Here is a 26661-nt window from a genome sequence, read left to right as displayed (position 1 = left end):
TAATGTCACAGAACACAGGAAGTAGAGAAACAAACAAACAAAACCCACTTTCCCCAAATCCTGCAACAGTTCAGAATCAGTTTTGATTCTAATATTAATTTTTAATTTTTATAGTATCCCCCATCATCTTGATAGTTTTCTATGTTGTGTAAAGAGGCTTAGCAAGTCTAATGTGAGCATAAATGCTGCTTCTAACTTTGTTATCATTCTTTGGCTTTCTACTCACTGAGGGTCCCCAAGACGCAATGGGCCATTTCTGCCTGTGATTGTTCCCGTAGAGAGTTGATCCATCCTAATGGTGTACACCGTCTCCACCACATTATGAAGCCTATTACTTATGATTCGTGACAAATAATAAATCAAAACAGATAAACGTTAAGCCCCTCATTTTCTCCTTTACCTTAATTTTTTCTCACTGCATTCATTCCACCATTTTGAAATATTTGCATCCTTTTCATTTTCTCTTATCTCCACAAAATTCACAACTCTTCTCCCATCTTATTTTATATTTATCCCCCCCTTAAGTGCCCCACTCTTCCCATTCCTCTAACAGATCACTTGGAACCTGCCATCCCCCTTTCTATTCTTCCCTGACCCTCTTGCCCCAACAACTGTATCATTTTTCTTCCCTTGTTTCTATAGTTATATCAGGCTATACCCTCACATCTGAAGAATTGGAGCTGAGAGACTTTGGTGAAAGAGAACATACCCTGTTTGTAGTTCTGGGTCTAGGTTACCTCACTGCATATGACCTTTTCTAGTTCTATTTATTTACCTGCAAAGTTCATGATTTCCCTTTTCCCACCTCTAAAGCTGAATAGTATTCCATAGTGTGTAGGTACAACATTTTCATTATCAGTTCCTTGGATGAAAGACATTTGAATTGTATCAATTTTCTATCTATTGAAGATAAAGCAGCAATGAATATGGCAGAGAATGTGTCTGTGGACTCGAATCTCTAGTCTTTTGTATACATGCCAAGAAGTAGTATAGCTGATTTGCATGGTGCATTCATTTTTAGCATTTTGAGAACTACCCACATTGACTTTCAGAGTGGCTGGACTAGTTTGCAATTCCACCAATGATGAATAAGGGTTCTCTTTTCCCTACCTCAGTCCAGCCATCTAGCTGGTTGTTTTGTTGATCTTTGCCATTCTGACTGGGATATGATGAAGTCTTAAAGTTGTTTTGACTTCCAGTTGACTAATTGCTAAAAATGATGCACATTTTCTGGAAGTACTTGTTAGCCATGTCTTTCTTATTCTGAGAACTCTCAGTTAAGGTCCAGGCAAATTTTTTAAAATTGTTTTCATCTTTGCCTTTTGAAGTTCCTAGATATTCTTTTGACACTATCTTCTATGAGGTCACCATGAGATCTGTGCCAATGGCAGAATCATGTCCTTGAAGTTATAGAACTGTGAGTTGAATAAATTCTTTTCCTGAGGTTGTAAAGAAATCTCAGGCCTCATATGTGCTAGATGTCCACTGAGCTGCATGCCTAGCTTCCCTAGTTATCTTCATAAATCTTTCCTGCTTTCACTATAGCAGCAAGAACATGAATAACTGAGGCTGGTTGAGACCCCTTCATGCACTGATTTGGATATCATCTGTTTTTTTTTTCTTCAAAGGAAAGCATTTAATATTCCATTATATACACTTTAAATAACAAAAACTGTGGAATTCATTTAAAAGAGGGTGAAAATTCTGAACTGAAATTAATACTAGAAGAGAAGGTAATTTAGGATTTCATTTATATTTAATGAACTTACTGCATTAAATTTATGTATCAAATCTGTCAGTCATTTCTGTATCCATGACTTCTTCTGTATTGTTTTGTAATTTATTTTACTGAGCAAGATTAGATTAGATCTCTGACCTTTGTTCTTACTTTGTAATGTTCCTTGCTCTGTTCCGTAAAGTATCAGCAGATGTGAGACATGTGGAGACAGAGAATATCATTATACTTTTGTTGTTGTTGTTGCTCCTACTCCTGGCTTCGGGATAAAGTAAGCAAATCCATGGGAATGTGAATGTTTCACTCATTATCAAAGTTAATTTAGTTGAATATGTTGAAGATCACTAAGTTGGAACTTGAGAGATCATTAACTGGCTTGAGTAAATTATTGTGTAATGAATTGTATGATTGACTTGTATCCTAAGTAGATACATACTGGATTTATAATTTCTAAAGATTCAATGTTCTATAGGAGCTATAGGAGAATTATTATTTTTTGATTACATGGCCACAGGTATATTTGTCATGCACCAATGAGTGGTCAGGTACCCATGCACATGTGGTTAGCAGTAGCTGACCTTAGTAGGTTATTTTAAAAGTCATAAAGTTGGCACAATGATCTTTTGTCAGGGTATGAGTGAGGATGGGAAAGTGTGAATAAATATGATCATACTTTAGTGTATGCCTGATAGAAATATTTATAATAGAGAAAAATGAAGTCATTTTTAGGTAAAAATGATGGATTACCAAAGGTAAATTTTCTCTAAAACCTTTAATTTATTCAGGTAGAAATGTCAATGCTGGAAAAAATGATGGTAATGAGAGAAAGCTACACAGAAATATAGACTGATAAAAATTGCATGGCATTGTTCTAGGTCCTGTTCTGGGTCCATCCTGAAAGTTGTCTGGGAATCTACTTTGTTTTTTTTCCATAGAGTGACTAAACATCAGCACTTCTTATTTTAATGTAGTGTTCAGTTTAAAACCAAAAACTACAAATAACTCTAAAGTCCACTTCAGTTACTTAGTTCCAATGAACAGTGGACTAGGGGTAAATTAGTAACTTTATAACTATCAGTAGATCTTCTTTTGGTAAAGAGACATAGCTTTTCTCTATGTGTGATTTGGCTGTGTGCAACAGAAGTCCTATATAGGTAAATTTCCATGTTTTTTTTTTAAATGGCATGTAAAATAATGGTTAATATAGGATAAGGAATTAAATCATCAAATCAAAAAATTCTTGATTTAGATGCAAAATATGAAACATTGTTGGTTGTACTTGTGTCTCATATCTGGAATGAATATGAATCAATTAATAGCATTATGAGAATTCCTATTTTAAGATCTTAAATTGCTACCTTTTGGCATTATGAATATAAATACCAGTTTCCTGCTGAGCCTTAACGGCTTTTATTGTACTTATCTATATTTACTTTTTAAAAAGTATAATTTGGCAAGTTATAGTGGTAGGTTTTGATCTTATAATTTATCAACAAAATAGAGCATAGAATTATGATTCAATGAATGCAATTTACATATATGTCATTTCAAATATCTAGAAGTTTCAGCTAAATCAGTTGATTTTGTCAAGTAAACAACCATGGCATTTTATGTCTTGAATATAAGAATATAATGCGTCTATGTTTGTATATTAGTATCTCATCTCCATTTTTATTCGCAATCATTAATTGCACCAAGTAATGGGTTAAATTATGACATTTTGTTTATGTGAATAATACATTTGGTCATCTTTAGCTCTCTATTATCATATCCTATTATTGCTCCTCTCTTTTATCTACCTTTCAAATACTTTTCAATTTTCATGTACTAACTCTATTGTTTGCTTTTTTCTCTTTAAAATATTATATATATATATATATATATGTATAATGCATATAAATACATAAATAAAACTGAGTCCATTTAGTGTTTCATATATATATAGTTTTAGGACTGACCATGTGCCACTTCAAACTACCTATGGGGTTAATTATTTCTGGAAGGTACTGATTCTATCACTCTCAGCAGTTATTAATTGCATATAGTTTTTCATCTAGGGGTGAGGCTTTGGGAGATTTTTGCTGTTAATATTGGCATGGTAACTGACATTGTCATTGTTCAGATTTTGGTTAGGGCTTCTATAATATTGAGATTTCACAGTATAGCTTTCCTGCTTTATAAAGAAGACATAGTCTCATAGGAGGCAGAGAGATTGTATTGTTAGTATATTTTAAAATCTACTTATCAAGACTTGAGCAGAATACAATATATTACATGTTAACTATATTTATAAAATGGAGTTCATTCTATAAGTTGTCAAATCTGAAACATTTTTCAATTGAATTCGTCGTCATTATGAAAAAATATACTGCTGTCAATGCTGTGAAAAGCAAACTGTTTATTACTTTTTAATATGCAGGGAAGGAATGTACATTTTGTTGAGAAAATAGTAACTATTTAAATTTTTGAATATCTGATCCAGAAAAGATATATATTTAAATTAATAAAGTCATGATTTTGAATTTGTGTTTTCTATACCATTGTATCTATGCCTCTACATCTAGCATTTGCAAGAATAGCCATGGATTTTGATGAAATTCTACATCATGTAGGTGACAGTGGAAGATTTCAGATTTGTATGATCATCCTTCTCAACAGTTTAGCCTTGGTGTTTTCCCCTCATGATGTCCTGGAGAATTTTACAGCAGCCAGCCCTGCTCATCACTGCCGTATAAACCTTGACAATTCAAGATCTGAAGTTAGTACTGACATGAACTTGACTACTGAAGCTTTGATGAAGGTCTCCATCCCAATGGGCCCAGATCAGAAACCCGAGCAATGCCGACGCTTTAGGTACACCCAATGGCAATTTTTAGATTCCAACATATCAACTTTTAACAGCACTGAGCTAGAGACTGAGCCGTGTCTAGATGGATGGACATATGACCACAGTGTTCTTACTTCTACCATTGTCACTGAGGTAAGATGCTTAAATATAGTGATGTCTAGTGAATTGACTATAGAACCTTGACATCTAGTAATGAGATGTAAGATAGTTTTCACAAAACATTGAGACTAAGGAAGGGGATAAGTGTGTGTGTGTGTGTTTCTGGGTACATTTGTGTGTGTCTGTATATGTAAATACATATTTTAAATATCCATATGTTTGAAAAGAGTAATACCACCAGTCTACAAAAGGATTAACTGAATGTGATGATTGTATTCAGATACTGTGGTCAGTAGTGTATTCACATGATTTACCTTATTTGGGTGAAAAATCTTAGATCTATTATTTACTGTTAAGCAGCTTTATGTTTCACTTTATTAATATTTAAGGCAGTGTTACTTTATATACTGTTTTTAGGGAAAATTCTGGTTAATGATGTCATCTGAACATTATTAAAATTTCTAACTTTCCCCATGAGATGATAACTATTTAGATTTAAAGTGGATGCAAGGATGTGTCTCTCCATTGACTCTTGCCTACCTCTAAAGGAATCTTCTCTGAAAAATAATGCGAGTCATTAAGTCTATAGCTATACACACAAATATTCATATGTATATTAGTTAAGTTTTTATTGCTGTGATAAAACACCATAATTAAGGCAACTTATAAAAGAAAGTTCTTGTTAGTTCATATTGTTGTTCCACCTATAGGGTTGCAGGCCCCTTCAGCTCCTTGGGTACTTTCTCTAGTTCCTCCATTGGGGGCCCTGTGTTCCATCCTATAAATGACTGTGAGCATCCACTTCTAGCCTAGCCTCACACGAAACAGCTATATCAGGGTCCTTTCAGCAAAATCTTGCTGCATATGCAATAGTGTCTGCATATGGTGGCTGAGAGCTCGTGTCTCTAGCTTCATATGTAGCAGAAGATGGCCAAGTCTGCCGTCATTGGGAAGAGAGACCCCTTGTTCTTGCAAACTTTATATGCCTCAGTACAGGGTAATGCCAGGGCCAAGAAGCAGGAGTGGGTGGGTAGGGGAGCAGGGCAGGGGGAGGGCATAGGGAACTTTTGGGATAGCATTTGAAATGTAAATAAAGAAAATATCTAATAAAAAACAAGAAAGTTCTTTTTGGCTTATGGTTTCAGAGGTTTAGAGTCCATAATGGAGGAGTAAGGAAACATCTGAGCACTCACATTTTGTTCCATAACCGTGAGACAGACAGCAATCATTGGGACTATCATGAGTCTTTTGAAGTCTCAATTTCTGCTACCAGAGACAAAACAAGGCCATGCCTTTACATACTTCCCCAAGAGTTCTAGCAAATGGGAACCAAATATTCAAACATATGAGTCTTGAGAGTCATTCGTATTCTGCCACAAGAAGACAATTTGACACTATTATCATTGAACAAGTTCATAGTATAGCTTCCACCCTAGGGCCTATGACCTCCTCAGCCCTGGGATTCTGACCAGTATTACCATACCAAGCATGAAATTTCCCCCTGTGAAGAAGGCCTCAAATCCAGTGTAAACGTGGTTAGTTATGCCATGATTGTTAAATCATATTATTGTACTACCAGTGAACACATCTCTTGTTAGAAATTATTGTTTCATGTATCCCAAACCTGCATCCAGACCAATACAAGTGTCTTGCATTGTACAAAGGATAGGGAAGTCTTCTTCATTGGAGGTTGAAATTGTAGAACACAGAGTAAGAAAACTTAACTTCTTCCATTTGCTATAGTTATGACCATTAAAGAATATTATGAAACTATTAAGAAAGATGAAATTATGAAATTCACAGATAAATTGATGGAGATGGAAACTACCATTTTGAGTAAGATAACCTAGAATTAGAAAGACAAGTATTGCATGCTTTTTGTCATCCTTAAATATTAGTTTTGAATATTCATATATATGTTTTATTTTGAATACTAATATAGGTCAGGAAATTGCTAAGGGGCCAAGGGGAGAGTGTTTCAAGAGAGGTGAGATAGAATAGACTGGTGTAAAAGATTATAAAGAAGTAATAAAATTTAAAAAATGGTTAATTTGGGGTTCGGGAAAATAAGGTAGAGGAGAGAACAGTACAAAGGAAGAGAAAAATAACACTGAAAACCTTTAGAAATGTTCCATGAATATCAACTATGTTAGAAATACCTGAATATATGAAATCTGAATTGGGGTGTACAGTATATATGATCCAATTAAAGCTGAACATTCCGCTTTTTCTTATTTAATGTGTGTTCACAAGTACTGGATCTCTTTGTTGATCACCATCTATGATGAATAGAAATGACTGGGAGCTGACCTGAGCACTGTCTCTCTCCAGGAGGCAGCCAAGGAAGTGAAGCATGGAGCGGGAAAAACTTGGTTTTGCAGAAGTAAAAGTTGCTTAGTATTAATAATATTTAGTCTCCTTAGTTCTTTGTTCTTCTGTAACCAGAAGCTGATGACTTGAGATGAGTTAACACCTGTTATAATTAGGTAAAGGATTCATTGCTAGCACTTCCGTCTCTGGCCAAGCAAACAGAAAAGGACTAGAAAAGAAAAAAAATTAGTCATTCACACAGAGCACACACACACGCACACACACATACACACACACACACACACACACACACACACACAGCAAAGCAGAAAATGGCTACACCACCTTTTATTTATTGCTTTTAGCTTTTTATAGCATTTAGATAAAATACTACAAAAAAATGACTTAAAATCCTTTACATACACACTGTGGTTGGGCCCAGCTATCTCTCTCAATCAATTCCACAAGTGTCATGCATGCTTACTTTACTTATATACACATACACCTACACATGTACATATAAACAAAGAGACATATGTGTGTATGTATGTATTTTTGTATTTTTATATGTATGTATGTATGTATGTATGTATGTATGTATGTATGTATGTGGAATAGTCCCCTAAGTCACCCCATTTCTCTGGCCTTTTTATAGACAAAAGTTCTTAGAAAAATTACCTCATAGATAAAATGTTATATGAAAGGGAAACTACAAAAGGATGTTGATATTAAGTTCAAAGCAGTGCTTGATTCTGTAAGGTCATTATAAGTTCAAAGTAACAGTTTTTATGTGGCCTTGCCTTATCATAGTGCACACCTGTGTTTTCATCCTTGGATCTGAGTGTTTTTCCTTGAACACAAATTGTCTCAAGCCTACTTCTCTTTTTTTAGTATAATTATGAACATTCATTAAGTGGGCACAGTCTATTCTTTTTGTTTGTTTGTTTTTGTTTTTTCAAGGCAGGGTTTCTCTGTATAACCCTGGTTGTCCTGGAACTCACTCTGTAGACCAGGCTGGCCTCGAACTCAGAAATCTGCCTGCCTCTGCCTCCCAAGTGCTGGGAGTAAAGGTGTACACTACCACTGCCCAGCACACATTCTAGTCTTGAGTCTAGCTTTATTACATCTTTCTAGGAAAACAACTAATTCATTCTTTATGTTGGTCTGTAGGAAATCTGCTCAATAGGGTAGACTAATGCCCATGGATTATTATATTAGTTTAATAATGGCAGGAAAGGCATATCAGCTGCAAGAAGCAATCCTGAGGTGAGGTGTCTTTGGGACCTTATGTTTCAGAGCTCACCCATCGGAGTCCATGCAAAAATGTGGGCAACCTCCAAAAAGGCCACCTGTTAGCCTTAGCCTTTCCTAGATGGCTCTTGACATAAAATGCTCTGACAAGAAGTGGAAGATGCATGAATCTATGCATATAATGTAAGTCATTAGGAGCCAGCTTGTTACTGCATATATTTAGTAAAATAATAGTGGTAGATTCTCCCTTAGGGCCAATGACATGTGTGACCCCAACTTACCTAGGATGCAGTAATTGTTAACTTTAAATATTAATCATAGACCACTTCTTATTATTCAACAAGTTTATTCTCTAGATTTACTTGAGGTCTCTTTTTAAATACTAGTAAATATAATTATTCAAGTTATAATAATTGTATTCATTCTTTTATAGTGGGATTTAGTATGTGATTTTCAGTCATTCAAATACTATGCACAAGCCACCTCTTTGGCAGGACATTTGGTATCTGGTCCTATATCTGGCATTATTTCTGACAGGTAAGCTTCATTTTTTTTTACAAAGAAACATCTATAAAACTGTTTTAAAAGATTATATGTTTTTATTAAAAATTACGAACATTTAAAGAAGCTGGGTAGAGGGTATACAATATACATGATAGATATATTTTAAGGAATAACCAACTTTGGAAGACAGAAATCAATGTGATAGGCTTCCAGTGAAAGTAAACTTTGAACTGGTTCATAAAATCCTAACAGTTGGTAGATGGAAAAATGTAAGGGGACAAAAATATCACAAAATGTTATATAGCAAATGCGATTAATGAAATAGCATAGATTTAGCAATGGGAAACAAAGTTAAGTAGCTAAATTTTTAAGAACTGAATCTTCATTTTCTTCTTAAGTTTGATATACTGGATAACAAGAATATTATGGCAATTCAATAAAAAGAAAATTGTGGCAACTCCAAATGCTATGTGCATTTTCATATTTTAAAATTATGTAGTATGATTAATGTGTTCATTTAGGGAAATTCATTTGCTTGAAGTTTACAAGAAAGTTCATGACAGTAGGCAAAAGTAAAACAAAAAAATGAACAAAAAACAAAAACAAAGACTGAGTATGGTGAACACTCAGGGAAATTTCTAGAAAGAAAAATAGAGAGTTAAGAGTAGATCACATCCAGATAAATAAGGAAAGATTTTAAAACAGATGGGTTAAGAATAATACTATTTTGATTTGCATTTCCCTGATGATTAAGCATGTTGAACATTTTTTCAGGTGCTTCTCAGCCATTCTGTATTCCTCAGTTGAGAATTCTTTGTTTAGCTCTGTACCCCATTTTTAATGGGGTTATTTGAATTTCTGGAGTCCAGCTTCTTGAGCTCTTTGTATACATTGGATATTAGTCCCCTATCTGATTTAGGATAGGTAAAAATCCTTTCCCAATCTGTTGGTGGCCTTTTTGTCTTATTGACAGTGTCTTGCCTTACAGAAGCTTTGCAATTTTTATGAGGTCCCATTTGTCGATTCTTGATCTTACAGCACAAGCCATTGCTGTTCTGTTTAAGATTTTTTCCCCTGTGCCCATATTTTCAAGGGTTTTCCCCACTTTTTCCTCTATTAATTTCAGTGTCTCCAGTTTTATGTGGAGGTCTTTGATCCACTTAGACTTGAGCTTTGTACAAGGAGATAAGAATGGATCAGTTCGCATTCTTCTACATGATAACTGTCAGTTGTGCCAGCACCATTTGTTGAAAATGCTGTCTTTCATAATATAATACAAAATACCCATGAAAGGAGTACAGAGACAAACTTTGGAGCTAAGACGAAAGGAAGGACTATCCAGAGACTACCCCACCCAGGGATCCATCCCATAATCAGCCACCAAACCCAGACACCATTGCATATACCAGCAAGATTTTGATGAAGGGACCCTGATATAGCTGTCTAGTATGAGGCTATGCCAGTGCCTGGCTAATACAGAAGTGGATGCTCACAGTCATCTAGAAGATGGAACACAGGGCCCCCAATGGAGAAGCTAGAGAAAGCACCCAAGGAGCTGAAGGGATCTGCAACCCTATAGGTGGAAAAACAATATGAACTAACCAGTACCCCCAGAGCTCATGTCTCTAGCTTCATATGTAGCAGAAGATGGCCTAGTCATCCATCACTGGTAAGACAGGCCCCTTGGTATTGCACACTTTATATGCCCCAGTACAGGGGAATGCCAGGGCCAAGAAGTGGGAGTGGGTGGATAGGGGAGCAAGGCGGGGGGAGGGTATAGGGAACTTTCGGGATAGCATTTAAAAATTGAAATGTATATAAAGAAAATATCTAATAAAATTTAGTAGAAATAAAAAAGAATAATACTATTTTGAGAATAATATTATTAACTAATGTTAGTTATTAATATTTATGAGGAAGGGGATAATCTAATTAGTATGTGTGGATATGCATTACAAGAAAGAAGAAAAGTTAGTATTGAAACTTAAATGGTGGGGCTAGAGAGATAGCTCTGTAGTGAGTGTTTATTCTTCTCTCAGAGGACCTAGATTGAATTCAGATATCCCCCTTTGGTCTCCATGGGTGCCTACATGCCTCAACCCCCCCAACACACACATGCGCACGCACACACACACACACACACACTCACTCTCACACACATGCACAAACTGTTTAAAAAAAGTTTAGTATGTACTTGATGTGATGGTGCAGCTCCAAAATAGAAAACTGTGCTATATTAGAAACATAAATATAGTGACTCTCTTTATAGTGACATTTATATGAAGATGTATGACTTTAATTGTTTTGTTATGATAGTATATAGATCCCAGAAAAGGATCTAAGAGTATAAGGGTTATCTTAGAACATGCTAATTATGTGTATATAACCAGTTGTTAGATCTTTTACTATTTTAACTGTTACCATAGGTTTGGAAGGAAGCCATTGTTGATGTATTGTTGCCTAGCCTATGGGGCTTTGGGGTCCTACTGTGCCTTTGCCCCCAATTTCTCCGTTTACTGTGTTTTGAGATTCCTGTTATCTGCCTTCCAAAGTACTATTTTGATCAACTCTCTTATCCTTGGTAAGTTTGCCTTGATGTGCACACATGTATTATCTTACATTCTAGAAGTTATCTTTCTTAAAAAGTGTTGGAGCCCTGGAAAGATGGCTCAGTTCATTGACTGTTCTTCTAGAGGTCCTGAGTTCAATTCCCAGCAACTACATGGTGGCTGAAAACCATCTGTAATGGGGTCCATATGCCTTCTAATGTCTCTGAAGAGAGCAACAGTATACTCATATAGGCCGGCAGTGGTGGCACACGTCTTTAGTTCCAGCACTTGGGAGGCAGAGGCAGAGGCAGAGGCAGAGGCAGAGGCAGAGGCAGAGGCAGAGGCAGAGGCAGAGGCAGAGGCAGAGGCAGAGGCAGAGGCAGAGGCAGAGGCAGAGGCAGAGGCAGAGGCAGAGGCAGGCGGATTTCTGAGTTCGAGGTCAGCCTGGTCTACAGAGTGAGTTCCTGGACAGCCAGAGCTATACAGAGAAACCCTGTCTCGAAAAAACAAAACAAACCAACCAAACAAACAAACAAACAATCAAGCAAACAAACAAAAAGTATTGGATATTGTGCTGGTTCGTTTTTGTCAACTTGATACAAGCTAGACTCATTTGGGAAGAGGGAACCTCAGTTGATGAGAAGTCTCCACAGAATTGACTATAGGCAAGTATCTGGGACATTTTCTTGATTAATGATCAATATTAGAGGGTCTAGTCTATTGTGAGTGGCCCCATATGCCCTGTGAAATTCATGGGGAGAAAGCCAGGAAACAGTTCTCTGTGCACTCTGCTTCAGTTCCTGCCTCCAAATTCCTGCCCCTCTCTTTATGATTATCAATAAGCTCTAAGATAAAAACAACAAAACAAAACAAAACAAAACAAAACAAAACAAAACAAAACAAAACAAAAGAAACCTTCCTTCCTTAAGTCACTATTGGTCATGGCAATAAAATACCCGTAAAATGCAAACTAATGCAGAACTCTTCTTCTTTCAGTTTTGGAAGAAGCATCAGCCCAGTGGTACCCCACAATCATAGTACTCAGTGGACTGTTTTACAGTATTGGCCAGGTTGCACTTGGGGGACTAGCCTATGTGATTTCGGATTGGCACTTACTTCAACTTGCATGTGCCTTGCCCGTCTTCATCTTTTTTGTTTTGTTCTGGTATGTAAACGTTGATATGTCCTAACCCATTACATTCCAATGACTAGAATACAGGATGATGGACTTATCCACTGAGAAATATTTTCCCATTTACTCATGTACTCTAGGCTATTTTAAGTATAACATGCAGGAAATAAACGTTAACAGACTTAGGAGGAAAACCAATAACAGGATAATTCCTTCGGTTAATTTATAAAATGAAGTGACTGGTGGCTCAAAATTTCACTCAGGTATTAATTTATTTTTCTCTTGGTTGGTGAGATCAAGTCACAGGAAAATCTATTTACATGACAGCTAAGGACAGAGAGGCTTGAAAGTAGATCTTTTTTTTTTTTTTTTGATCCCTCTTAAAGCAAACACAAAACAGTCTTCTTTCTGAAAGCCACTATTCTGGTATTCCTTAAAATTTTAATTAGTCTTCTTAAAAATAAAACACAAGATATCCTTTTAAATAAACAATATAAAGTTATTACTATTTTGTTGTTCTTTAAAATTGAAGTGAATTTTTTGAGTTAAAAATACTGAAAAACAGATTTAGACTTTAATAATCAATTCTTTCCTCTTTTTTTAAGAATAAATATATTTTTAGCTGTAAACGCGTATTAAACAGGCTAAGCAACAGGATATAACAGTGGTATTAATGAATAAATCAAAGGTTGGTTAGATCCTGGAATGTCCTCTATTGCTAGGGGGAATCATATTCTATAAGATTATGGATAGAACAGGAATATATCTGGACTGGAATATGACCTCCCCTTCTGTTCACTGCATTTTAAACAGCTGGGTGCCAGAATCAGTCCGGTGGCTCATAATCACTGGCAAAACAGATAAAGCATGGAAGGAACTCCAGAGAATTGCCTCCATCAATGGGAAGAAAGGCATTGCACAAAATCTAACTACTGAGGTACTAGACACACATAGTTATTATCTTTAAATTCCTTGTTGTCATCAAATAATTAAAAAGCACAGTGAAATAGGTAAACATACCCAATAACTAGAGGAATTTGGGGATAGACTCAAATAATATGAGTATTATTACTACCCCTTTAAAATGTCTATTTTAATTAAAATATATAATTCCCCCCTTCACTTTCCTCCTTCAATTCTTCCCATGACACCCTCATCATATTCCTCGTGAATTCATGGTCTCTTTTTTCTTTAATTGTTGTTGCTATTTATGAACACCTAAATATATAAATACAATCTGCTCAGTCTATTTAGTGTTATTTACATGTATATGATTTCAAGGGTGACCACATGGTATTAGATAACCAATTAGGGAATCAATTCCCTGGAGATGACTATTTCTCAATCTTCTGGCATCCCTTAGTTGCCTATATCTCTTTGTCTGGGTGAAGCCTGGTAAAAGTCATGTTAGCAAGTCTATTGGTGTTTTTCTTGTCAAGGCAGCCATATTATCCAGATAGCAGGGATGATGCTCCACTGTTCTTTATATGAGTCACAATAGCATAACAGACTTCCTGATTCTCTGACTCTTACTATCTTTCCTCTCCTTCTTCTTTGATATCTTCTGACTCTAATATATAGGAGTTGTAAAGTAGATATATCAACTGGGGCTCGGGACTATATGATCAATAGTTGTTCTTTACATTTAGATCAGTTGTGGTTTTCTGTAACAGTTTCTTTCTTTTGCAGAGAGAATTTTGTTTGATCAGAGATGAGGACTATATGCAGAGTGCAGTTAGACACTGTTCTGATTTAGTAAAGTGGTGGTAGATCTTCCTCAAAGAACCTTGACTTTGCTGGCTCTAGGTAATCAGATTAGTTTCCTGCCTGTTGAGTGAGCATTGCACCCAATTAGAAAACTGTTGTCTACTACCAAGATATGCTCGCTATTATCATACCATTAGTGATATTTTGTGATGCTGCCCATTATCATACCATTAGTGATATTTTGTGATGCTGCCCATTCTTGGAATTCATAGGCATCACATCTGGGATAGGACTATTTGTTATTTCCTTTCTTTGGCAGCCTTCCTATACTATCACAGCTTCTTAAAGAAGAGGTATTCAGGTTAGATGCACTTCAATCCAATTTACCTGCAAAGTTCATAGTTTCATTTTACTTTACTCCTTGGGACCATTTGCTTGGAATTTTTTTTTCCAACCTTTTACTCTGAGGTAGTGTCTGTCTTTGTTACTGAGGTACATTTCCTGTATGCAGCAAAATGCTGGGTCCTGTTTACATATTCAGTTTGTTAGCCTATGTCTTTTTATTGGGGAATTGTGTCCATTTATGTTAAGAGATATTAAGAACCAGTGATTGTTGCTTCCTGTTATTTTTATTGTTGGAGGTGGAATTATGTTTGTATCACTATCTTCTTTTGGATTTGTTGAAAGAAGATTACTTTCTTTATTCCTAAATAAGGTTATATGTTCTACATTTTTGTTATCCATTCATCAGTTGAAGGATTATTGTGAATTTAGCAGCAGTGAACATGGATGTACAAGTACCCCTTTTCAAATATTCTTGGCATTTATAATTTTTCAGCATTATTTTAAGATTGTGTTGGAAGTATGAAAAGAATTGAATATATAGAGGGATGTATGCAGGCATGTCAGAAGTCTGCATTGTATGTGTCATGCTGTGCATGGTAGAAACAAAAGTCTCACAGACTTAGTAACTTGAGTTCAAACCTAATATTGTATTTATAGTCTATTACCATATTAATATTTTCTAAATGGAAAAAATGATCAAAAATAACAGTTGGGAATTTTCTTTCTAAAATGCACCTGGAGAAATGCTCTTGGGAAGACACCCTGTCCTCATTCAAATTGGTTATCTAATACCAAGCATTCAGCCCTGAGATCATGTCCAGGTGACAGTAGAGGACAAGGGAGCTACTTTTTGTCATGATATTGATGACTGAAAACTCACAGTTGAGAAAGAGACACATAGAAGGCCTATAAGGCAACCACTACTTCCAGCCTAACCCACCACCAAAATTAAAAACCTGGATAGAAATCCACTGATGAGAACTCTTAGAAATGGTGATAAGGATGCCAAAGCATACGTTCTCCATGGTTGATGGTTTCTGGCAGGAGTGCCAGCTGGGAGTGACTCAGTTTTCTTTAAGGGACTGGACATTGAGAGTTTGACAATGCTCAGGAGCAACACAAATTGGACTCCTTGTCCTCCTCTTCCTCCTCCTTCCTCCTCCTCTTCTTCTTCTTCTTCTTCTTCTTCTTCTTCTTCTTCTTCTTCTTCTTCTTCTTCTTCTTCTTCTTCTTCTTCTTCTTCTTCTTCTTTTTCTTCATGGGGGAGGTTACAAGGGTGGGAGATAGACTGGGAGGAATAGGAAGCGTGATTAGAGCTCATGATGAGGAGTTCTCAGATAATCAATAAAAATATGAAAAGAAAAAAATCTAATTAAAGATCATCTTAGAAGTTGAGTCTAAAAGTTAATATTTAATGTAGAATTTGCTGAAAAAGCAATTTCACATAAGTTAATAGCAATATAAGATATATAAAAATCTGCAAAGATACAATAAAAAACTAACTGTCACTTTTCTAGTAGTTAATCAGGTATAGGACTTGACTCATCATGAAATTTACTTGGTACAGTGGGGATTCCTAGAAAGCATTTGACAACAGTCACTCAGTTTGAGCATCAATTATCTAGTTATGACCTTGTCAGACTAGTCTGCTCTAATAGTTTCTTATGAAAAACAATTTAGGAATTATTAGAAAGTAATTTTATAATTTTTTACCATGAAATATTTTTACAACATATATAGTATATACATCTTCATTTTAGCATTTTATCTTTTATCTTTATTTTTTACTTGTTTGCTTCAAAATTTTTAATTGTAGTTATTATTCATTTTGTGTACATGTATTTGGGGTACACACTTGCAAGAGAGGTCATATGAAGGTCAGAGGACAATTTATTGGAGTCAGTTCTAGACTTACCTGTGGGTGTGGGGATTAAACTTAAGTCATGGGGCTTTGTGGCAAGTGCTTTCACCTTAGGCAATCTTGCCATTCCTATTTTCCTTTTAGATAGTTGGAGTATGATGGTTAGTCATAGATGGTGTATGGCAGCATAGAAGAGTGAAATATAATTTGTGGAGAATTTGTTTCAAACTTCTATTCAACCTAAATATGTTGCCATGATCTCTTTCATTTTGAAGGACTTGCGATCCAAACTTAAGGAAGATGTGAATTCAACTGGAAAGCTTTTCAGAATAAAGGACATCTTTATTAATCCCATGATACGTAAAATAGTGCTTTCAAATTCCATTGTATTGTGAGTACTTTACCCTCTTTCCTTCACTGTCATATAGTCAACTATGTCATCATCGTGCTAAGCCCTTCGAGGAATGTCTCGGGTAAACAAGTGTGTCCTTTCCCCTTTATTCAAGACACTAGAAACCTAATTACAAATGTATGTAGGGAAGAATTAAAAACAACTCACATGGGTTATGTTTTTTTTAATAGTTCATAGAATGGCTGTAATTTACAGTAACTGGAGAAATGTAAGCATGAAATTAAAAAGGCAATTTACACCTCAACTAAGTTTCACTAAATAATGAGAATGATAAAGCAAGTTTTTAATGAAATCAAACAATTTTATTTATACAAAGCAGTAATCCTCAATGCATAACACTGAAATCAAATCCACACAAATTTCAAGTTTTGCTCAAAGTGTCTGGTCTTCTTTTGATCTCCAGATGTTACAAATGGACATCTTTGCAACCCATTAGGCAATTATAGGAAAACGGTGGGGCAGGATCACTGCAAGTGATAATACATTTCTACACAACCACAGCTTTCTCCAGTGAATCTACTTGTAGTCCAAATTTCAGGAAAAGAAAAGTGACCTCAGCATAAATTATTTGACTTTCCTAAATATACACATCTTGCATGATATATTCTTGCACTGTATCAAGAGTTGCAAGATGCAGCTTTTGAGCCCATGGTTTTCTATATAGAAAAAAGATCACTAAAGACAGCTTCATACTCCCTGCCTAGGATTTGACATACTTCAAATCTAGGGTCTATTAGAGCAGTAAACTAAGTTAAGAATGTTTTAAATATAAATTTCCTTGTAAACTCTGCTAAATGTATTGATCATTTCTGTAATTACCTTATTTTTATGTTTTTTCTTAAGTAGGTACTGTAACATTATAATATTCAATTTTATCCAATATTTGAAATATTTATTTTAGTTATATATTTAAAGGAAATCATCCAGAGTATACACACACTCAGACACACAGACACACAGACACACACACACTGTAATAAAATGTTTTTTTTCCCCAGTTGGTTGAATGCCTTTGTGTGCTCTCTCTCAGTTTTGCAGAATTTTTCAGCTTTATTGGCCTCTTGTTGAATGTTCAACTGTTGGGAAAGAACATATTCTTGACCCAGATTTTTCTAGGTTTGATAGACGTGCCCAGTAAATCACTCACATATTTTACAATAAGAAATGTAAGCCGTCGTCCTTTAATTGCTTTTTTGCTACTTACAACTGGAAGTTTTATTACCATCACCATATTCATCTCTGAAGGTAAGACTCCCTCAGTGTCCAGAATCTTACTATTAATGTATATCCATGTAGACTTAGATTTTCAAAAAAAAAAAAAAGTATCTTATACTCTACTGCCTAAAAGAACACTAGACCCTATTTATTTGAATTTTTATTTTTAATTATACATATGCTTGAGTGTGTGTTCATGCTATATGTGAATGTATAGATATGTGATTGTAGGTGCCCTAGGTGGTCAGAGGTATTAGATCTCTTAGAAATAGAATTATGGGAAGTTGGGCATAAGCTTCCTGATGTGGGTTCTGGGAAAGCATTCTGGTCCTCTGTGAGAGCAGTAGGTTCTTCTAACTGCTGAGCTCCCCCCCCCCAGCTCCCTATTTATTTATTTTAAAGGAATTCCCATATTTGAAACTCTCTCTCTCTCTCTCTCTCTCTCTCTCTCTCTCTTTCTCTCTATCTCTCTCTCTCTCTCCCTCTCTCTCCCTGAAAACAGTAGAAAGGATAGAATCATTAAAAGTGATATTTCCATAAGACATTTAAAGTTATATGTTGTAGCTTTCTCCTATGATATTATTTTTAGTTAAACTTCAGGATAAAAAAATGAGCATAGCAGAAATTACATGATTTTTCTAAATGTACATGGATTGCATGGTGAATGCTTGCACTAGATTAAGAGTAGCAAGAGGAAGACGAATCGCATAACATTCTATATGGAAAATGAGGCACTGAAAGAGTCCTTGTGGAGGTTTGTAGGGTTAGTAGTGCCCTACGTCTGCTCTGCTCTGCTCTGCTCTGCTCTGCTCTGCTCTGCTCTGCTCTGCTCTGCTCTGCTCTGCTCTGCTCTGCTCTGCTCTGCTCTGCTCTGCCACAGGGCTTAGCTGCTTGGGGAGGCAGGATTGGGATTTTTTGACTGGGTTTACCCCACACTGTGCCTGGCAAGGGTCTGGCTGTTGGGAATCCTTGAGACACTGCTCGGGGATTGGGGGAGGCGCAGGGTCCCTGGGCCTGCGAGGAGGCTGGGGCCATCTTGTTCTCAGGCTCTCGGACACCCAGGCACTGCTGGGAGCCACAGAAGGGCTGAGAATGGAGCTGGAATCTAGCCTAGGGCTGAGGGGAGGAAAGGGGAAAAGGGGAGCTCTGGCTAACCCAAGGGGGCGGGAGGAGTCCTTGGCTTGTCGATGAGAAGCTGGTTTGGTTTGGCTTGGCGGCCATGACCAGGAGCACAGAGAGGCCTTCTATGGGAGGCTCCCCATGGCAGATCCCGGTGATAAGAGGCAGTTCATGGTTTTAAGGAATTTATTGTCATGGTGGAAAGTGGATGAGTAAAACTATACCCCCTTTATTAGGTGGGCCTGAGGTTAAATACCATTTGTAGGGTGGAGTGTCTGGAAAGGAGAGTTTAATGGCTAAGTCCTCCAGGCCTTTAGGTACCTCATAAAAATGGAGATCTGTCTTGAGTCTACGTGCCCTTAGGTCACAGCCTCTATCTGTGGAGGAGTCTGGGGTGTTGCCCTTACATGACCAATGGTCACAAATCTATGGAAGGCTTCGGCCTCATGACAGGAACCTTGTGTCTGGGAACTAGGATAAAACAACTGCCATCACTTTAGGGTCACTGGGGTTTCTAGTCTTAGCTCAACCAGGAACCAGGCTGACTTTCTAGCTCCTCCAGGGGTCAAATAACAACTTGCAGTGTTTCTTTCCTTCTATGGCTTGAGCTTCAGGGACCAAACTGACGTCTTAAGTGTTGTTTGTAGCTCTACCAGCTTAGCTATGCACTCTACTTTTAAGCCAGGACATTTTAAAGGCTGTGAATTCTTTAGTAAAGAGAATTACAACTTTATGGCTTTCTTTAAACTTGGAAGCTCTACATCAGATTTTAATAGCACTAATTATGTATCATCAATAAAAAAATCAAGACAACAGTCATCTCTGGGAGGCCTACATCAACAATATTACTTGGCATGAAGTCATCATGTCGAAAGGACAATAACTACACACAAGTAGTTTAAAGAATCTCTCTGGGGCCATTCAATGTTGAACCTCTAAAGCCAAATGGAAATTTGGTGCAGAAACACACACACACAAAGATGTCACGGAAGTGGAAGGAGGACATAGAGTTTGGAAAATTGGTGTGACTGTGTTAGTCACCTATAAATAACTAAGATGTAGGTGGTAAGGAGGAAGTTGATTACAGACTATTTAATATATTATGATCTAGTAAGTATTCAATCGATGTTCTTTACCAATAGGAAAGGCATGATTGGAATGACAGTATTTCAGAGCATGTATTTAAATAACTTTTGGCAGAAATCATGGACTGTGATTAATCTACATTGGAGACACGTAGAATCCGACAGAGGAAAGTTTCTTTAGAAAGAGGGAGAAAAGCCGGGCGTGGTGGCGCACGCCTTTAATCCCAGCACTCGGGAGGCAGAGGCAGGCGGATTTCTGAGTTCGAGGCCAGCCTGGTCTACAAAGTGAGTTCCAGGACAGCCAGAGCTATACAGAGAAACCCTGTCTCGAAAACCAAAAAAAAAAAAGAAAAAGAAAGAGGGGGAAAAAAAGGTCTTTGATGATTATTAGCTACTTTTTTTTGTGATTGTCACTAGTCCCTGACAGGAAATAATTGAAGGGATGGGCCCTATTTTTCACTGATGGCTTGAGGGGAGATAATCACCATCGTGATTGGAAGGCAGGATGGGCAGTGGGTCCAGGAAAGTGCTACTGTGTGCCTAGGACTCTGTCTTCTAACATCTTGGTGTTATGAGAGACCCAGAGGGGAACAAAAACAAGACCACGCTGTTGACCTCAAGTCTCCAATGATGTACCTCTTCCAGGGATATTCCACCACTCAAAAGTTCCACACCTTTCACAAACAGTGCCATTGGATGAGGAACAGTGTACAAGTACATAAGGCTGTGAGGAAACATTTCTCATTTAAACTGTAACTGCATGCATAAAAGAAATTCTGAAAATCAATTCTAAATGCTTTAGAATTAACTGGTGCAAAGATTTTCATGTTTTTATGAAAGATTCTAGAGAAATTGCATTTAGTGACAAGAAGAGGAATTTTATGACCAACATTGAGTTAAAATTTACATGTGTTATAGCTGTCAAATATTTTAATATGTGCTTGGTGTGCTTAAGATAAAGAATTAATTTTTTCTCATGGCCTAGACAGGGGACAAGTATATATTTGTTCCTTAAGCATACAATACCTAAACCTATACTTTTATTCCAAAGATATTGTCTTATATTTCTCCTTACTATTTTTATTGATGAACATCTATTCACTATCAATCAAACTTATTCCCAAATAGGACTTCTATTTTTGTTATATGCTTGCAGAGCTTTGGTGGCAAGGAAATGAAGATATAATAGACAAACAGACAGACAGATAGCAAACAGACAGACAAAGTAAAGGATGGACACACACACACACAAACACACATGCGCGAGTGCACACACACACATACATACACACACACACACACACACACACACACACACACACACAGGTGGACTGAGCTCTTTGATGGAGAAATTATAGTTCCTTGGAAACTCACTATGTTTATTACTTACAGTTGAACATAGAGACAGGATTAGTACATCCAGCTAAACTAGAAGGTGGGATTCTTACATACAGATAAATGAAGAGACAGAGTTATTGTATACAGTGGAACAAGGAGGTAGGTTGACCTTATTTAAGTAGGAGAAGCCTCTGTAGGGGAGAGTTTTCAGGCCATAACTATCTTGAGGGGATACAGCAATGGTGATCATTTTCTGCACACACTATCAACAGTTTTACACAGAGTAGAGCAAGGCTCTGCCATTCCTGAGAGTCTCACCTTCCAAGGGAGGCAGGCTTTGCAGGTTTCCCATGAATCTGGGAGTCCTTGAAATGGCTTGCTTATTTCCACAGTGCACATACACTCGGGACTTCATTCACTTAGAATGACCTACCACCAACACCATTCTAAAGCATTCTATTTTCATTTCTGTTAACATCCTCTGCCTATTTTTCATTCAAGCCACTTGAATTCTTGTTGTGCAGTTTTAGAAATTCTTTAAAGATTTATTTATTTTATGTATATGAGTACATTATAGTTGTCTTTAGACACACCAGAAGAGGGTGTCAGATCAAATTGCAGATGGTTGTGAGCCACCATGTGGTTGCTGGGGATTGAACTCAGGACCTTAGGAAGATCAGTCAGTGCTCTTAACCATTGAGCAATCTCTCCAGCCATAGAAATTCTTTAATAATGTGGAATATAACACCCTATAAGGTACATGTTTGTTACCATTCTATAGATTCCATTTCACTCTGCAGAAATTCATGTGCCTTGTTACATATCTTTATGAAAACTTTCACATGTCATTATTGAATATGATCTTGGCAGGGGATTTTCATTTATGACTTTAGTTAGGTTGAGACTAATTCATTTTATGCATAATATTTCATTTGTTTAAGCAATAAAGACATTTTTGTTAATTTGCTTGCTATAATCTGGTTCTATTTTATTTTATTATTTCTTTTCTTTTTTTAAGATGCCTATTTTGTTTGTAATAAGAAAGTGCAGGAACGGGTGTGGATTTGGGTGGGTGGGGAGGTAGAGAGGATCTATGAAGAGTTATAGGAGGGAAAACCATAATCAGAATATGTATGTTTTTAATAAAACAGTAGCGCTTGGTTCCAGATAATGGCTTAGTAGTTAATATTTTTAAAAAAAAATTGTAAATGTTTTGAATTAGAGATCAATAAATATTGATAGAATAAGTATTTTCTCCCTTTAACAATGTTTTCAGAGATGTATGTCCTGCGTACTATTATTTTCGTTTTGGGAAAAGGATGTTTTGCAGCTTTCAATTGTGTAAGCACAGCATACAGCAATGAACTCTCACCAGTAGAACTCAGGTAAGAAAAGACACTGGAGTGGTTCATTCTGAATACTGCTGAACATTCTAAAAAATTTAAATGAGTAAAATGGGTGTCATTTTACAAGACATTTCCAGCTTTTAGCCTATGTTAAAGAAAGTTTTATGGAGTGTTGAGAAGATGTATATTCTGTTTCTGTTGGACAGAGTAGTCTATAGATTTGGTAGGTCTATTTGCTTTATAGTGTGGTTTAGCTCTAAAGTGCATGCTGACTCATAGTTTGGATGATACGTGTCTTGGTTGGGTTACAATTGCTGTGATGAAACACCATGACCAAAGCAACTTGGAGAGGAAAAGATTTATTCAGCTTATTCTTCCACATCACAGTTTCATCATCAAATGAAGTCATGACAGGAACTCAAGCAGGGCAGGAACCTGGAGACAGCAGCTGATGCAGCAGCCATGGAGGAGTGCATACTGGCTTGCTCTACATGGCTTGCTCAGCCTGCTTTCTAATATAACCCAATACTACCAGCCCAGGAATGATACCATCCAATGGGCTAGGCTTTCCCCCCAAATCACTAATTTTAAAAATGCTTTGGAGACCTATCTACAACCCGATCTTATAGAGGCATTTTATTAAATGAAGGTCCCTCTTCTTCAGTGACTTTACCTTGGATCAAGTTGACAGAAAACTAAGCAGTACAACCTGTTTAAAGGCAAATGAGTTTGATGTGATGTGATGAAATATATGTGTATGAGTGCATGTGTGTGTGTGAGCATGTATGTGTGTGTATGTGTGTTTATGTTTATGTTATAGGTCATACAAGTAGAAAAGAGAAGGGAAAATACAAGAGGAAAGAGAAAAGGAGCATGGGATGAAATGCATATGACATGAAAACAGAAGGAGGGACAGCTGTGGGGGAAGGACCTGTGAGACTGGGGATTAGGAGGAGGGAGAGAGGAGAGAGTAATGAATAACAACTATACATAATTACCTATGTATGAAAGCATCTTAGCTAAACCCATCATCTCATAACCTAACTTAAAAGATAAGATAAACAGGAAGTGTCCTCCCACAATGTTAGAGACAAGACACTTTAAAAATGTTGGTTACATACAAAAGTTTCATCACACAGACTACTATTTTCTTCTTACTCTATCTCATCAGCCTGAAAATAATAGTCTAGCCTAGCCTATTATTTTGCATCTTTGATGGCTCAAAGACCACTTGTGTACAAAATTTTAAAAGGTAGTTTCCTGAAGGTATTTTTGTGTACAAAAACAAAATGTTGCATATTAAGGAATGGATGATGTATGATACCATGACAGTCCTAAGACTCAGCCCTAAACATCCATGTGTGTTCAAGGACATTAGAGCTTCAAATGTTCCAATCTGAGCCTTTACCTTACAAAAATGAACCCCCATGTTTGTTTGTCAAACATAACACTCACTTCTGTATTCCTTATGGATACATTTTCCACTGCTAATGGAAGAATTTTTTTCTCTTCAATTGAGAATTTCAAAACATTTTGACAATCTAAATGATTTTCTGAGTAATGGGGAATATCAGACAACTTGTTTTGGAAGTTACTAAAAATCTTGCTTGTTGGTTCATCATTTACATTTCTTTGTGGTGGATATTTCCTCCTCCTCCTCCTCCTCCTTCTTCTTCTCCTCTTCCTCCCCCTCCTCCCCCTCCCCCACTTCCTCCTCTTCTTCCCCTCCCCCTCCTCCTCTTCCTTCTTTTGTAGAAGTTAAATGAGAAAATACATGTAAAATGGCAATTTCATGTAATTGTTTGAAAATTGGAGATGTAATCTCAATCTTAGAATAAAATTGTCAAGTTATGTGTTTTACTTTTTAGATTTCATTTTTTTGCAACATTTTATTTTCTAAAGTTCTGTAAGAAAGTGCTATCAGCCAAGTAATGAATCTCTAGTTTTTAAACTACTTTTGATAAAATATTTAATGACAGTCCATGTACTAGGACAGGACTTAACTTGAAAAAGAAGGAAGAAAGTAAGGTCAATTTATTAAATCTAAAATGTATATAGATTTAAGGATTTTTTGGTGTAAATTATACAGTAAGTAAGTGAATATTGGGTACTACATACTAAAATAATATTCATACTTATTTTGAATTTAAATTTAATTTATCTTGTTTTATCTAGTAACACTAATATTGTATTAAATGAACATTGATACAACATCTATTTTGTCCATCTTACATATGAGAAATCTAAAGATCACAGTAGAGTATATACTTCATTATCAACCAACTATGGTTTAACACATTATAGTATGTTCAAGAGATGCAAAAACTCTGTGTCTGCTTGAAAATAATGCTTATTATGGAACTCGAGAAGGCATTGTTTTATATGCCAGAAAGTGAATATTGATCATGGGTAATGTCAGATATCTGTACTGAAATGGTGCAATTAAAACCAGCCTTGTAGATTCAGGTTTCGCATCTTTGGTCTCTTTTTAAAGGTCAACTCTAAATGGTGGTTTTTTAACTGTTGCTCGATTAGCTGGGGTCCTGTCTGCACTAACACTTGCTACTAGAAAGTATTTTGTACATCTTCCCATGATACTCTATGGAGTCCTACCCATAGTGGCAACAATCAGCATCATCTTTCTGCCAGAGACCTTTAATCTCCCACATACTGACATTATCAAGGATATGGAGAAAAGGTGAGATTTCATGTTGGGGAAGAGGATGGAAGGAGGCTGTGACTGATATGTGAATTGAACAAAAACTAAATTATGGAAAGAAAAACAAGTGTGTTGGGAAGTCTGAATGAACATTTAAGAGAGCTGTGTAATGTCTTGTGCAGTCCAAATAAACATTATTTGTATATTTTAATATCTCTGTCATACTTTTATGTCCATTCATCTGATGCTGTTAATTTTTTTTTTTTTTTGATTCCAGGAAAAGATTGATGAGCAAAAACATCAGTAAAAAAGAAGGGCAAGACTTCTTGGAAACTACCGAGTGCTAAAGAGAGTCAAGATCCACAGGGTTCCATCCACATAAAGACTCTTTATTCTGTCCTGTACCCTAGAGACTTTACCCATTGATCAGCAGTTACAGATATATTTATTAAGTGAAGCTACTGCAAAAGTAAATCTCTCAGCCAATCCGTTATATAGATGCAAGTCCTAAGGTTTTTATCAAATACTGGAGTACAGTCCCCTTTCATAAAAAATGTGAGAGCAAATCTGTGCAACAAACAAACAAACAAAAAGAAAAACCACAACTTATTTTGTGCTTGTCCTGAAATATTTATATTTTGATTTGAAAATCTTGATAAGAATAAGCATTGGAAACTTACAGATTGTTGAACAACAACATGATAATCATTTAGAGGATAAATGTACTACTGTGATTTTTAATTACATGGTAATTGTTTTCTTTTTCATTGTAGCAATTTATAAGCAATTACTATTTCTGAAAGTTTTGTTTGTAGTAAGAATAGTAATATCTTCTCCCTGAAAATTATGTATATTTGGAGAGAGAACGCAATATGCATTTGTTAGTATGCTTATAGTTGTTCAAGAAGAAACTGCTTATTAAATTCATACTCTAAATTTGTAATTCATTGTGTGGTATGTTAGTTTGTTTATCCACTGTCTGGTTTCCAGTGTTTAATTATTAGAAAGATAAAAACATAGCTAACTTGTAACATCCACCAATTTCCTTACAGCTCCAGGTGTTTTTGTAGTGGAAAGGTATTGAAGTTTTAGAAGTGAGCAGACAGAATCATGGGCAGGGCGGGGGGTGGGGGTGGGGGAATACAG

The 26661-nt window shown here is 36.3% G+C and overlaps 1 protein-coding gene across 1 annotated transcript; it reads left to right on the top strand.

Moving 5' to 3' along the window:
• The first annotated feature begins 2821 nt into the window (after positions 1 to 2821).
• On the top strand, positions 2822 to 26214 carry LOC110310888 (solute carrier family 22 member 22). The gene is made up of 11 exons (XM_021184035.2): positions 2822 to 2889; positions 4300 to 4715; positions 8677 to 8780; positions 11174 to 11328; positions 12293 to 12461; positions 13242 to 13365; positions 16617 to 16732; positions 17784 to 17998; positions 22787 to 22895; positions 25351 to 25554; positions 25793 to 26214. Exons 2-11 carry the CDS (start codon positions 4317 to 4319, stop codon positions 25860 to 25862), a joined length of 1665 nt encoding a protein of 554 aa, XP_021039694.1. The 5' UTR covers positions 2822 to 2889; positions 4300 to 4316; the 3' UTR covers positions 25863 to 26214.
• Positions 26215 to 26661: the final 447 nt, after the last annotated feature.

This window comes from Mus caroli, chromosome 15, assembly GCF_900094665.2.
Source record: "Mus caroli chromosome 15, CAROLI_EIJ_v1.1, whole genome shotgun sequence".
Lineage (NCBI taxonomy): Eukaryota > Metazoa > Chordata > Mammalia > Rodentia > Muridae > Mus > Mus caroli.
The sequence above is the reverse complement of the archived record's forward strand: the minus strand, read 5'-3'. Positions and strand labels throughout refer to the sequence as shown.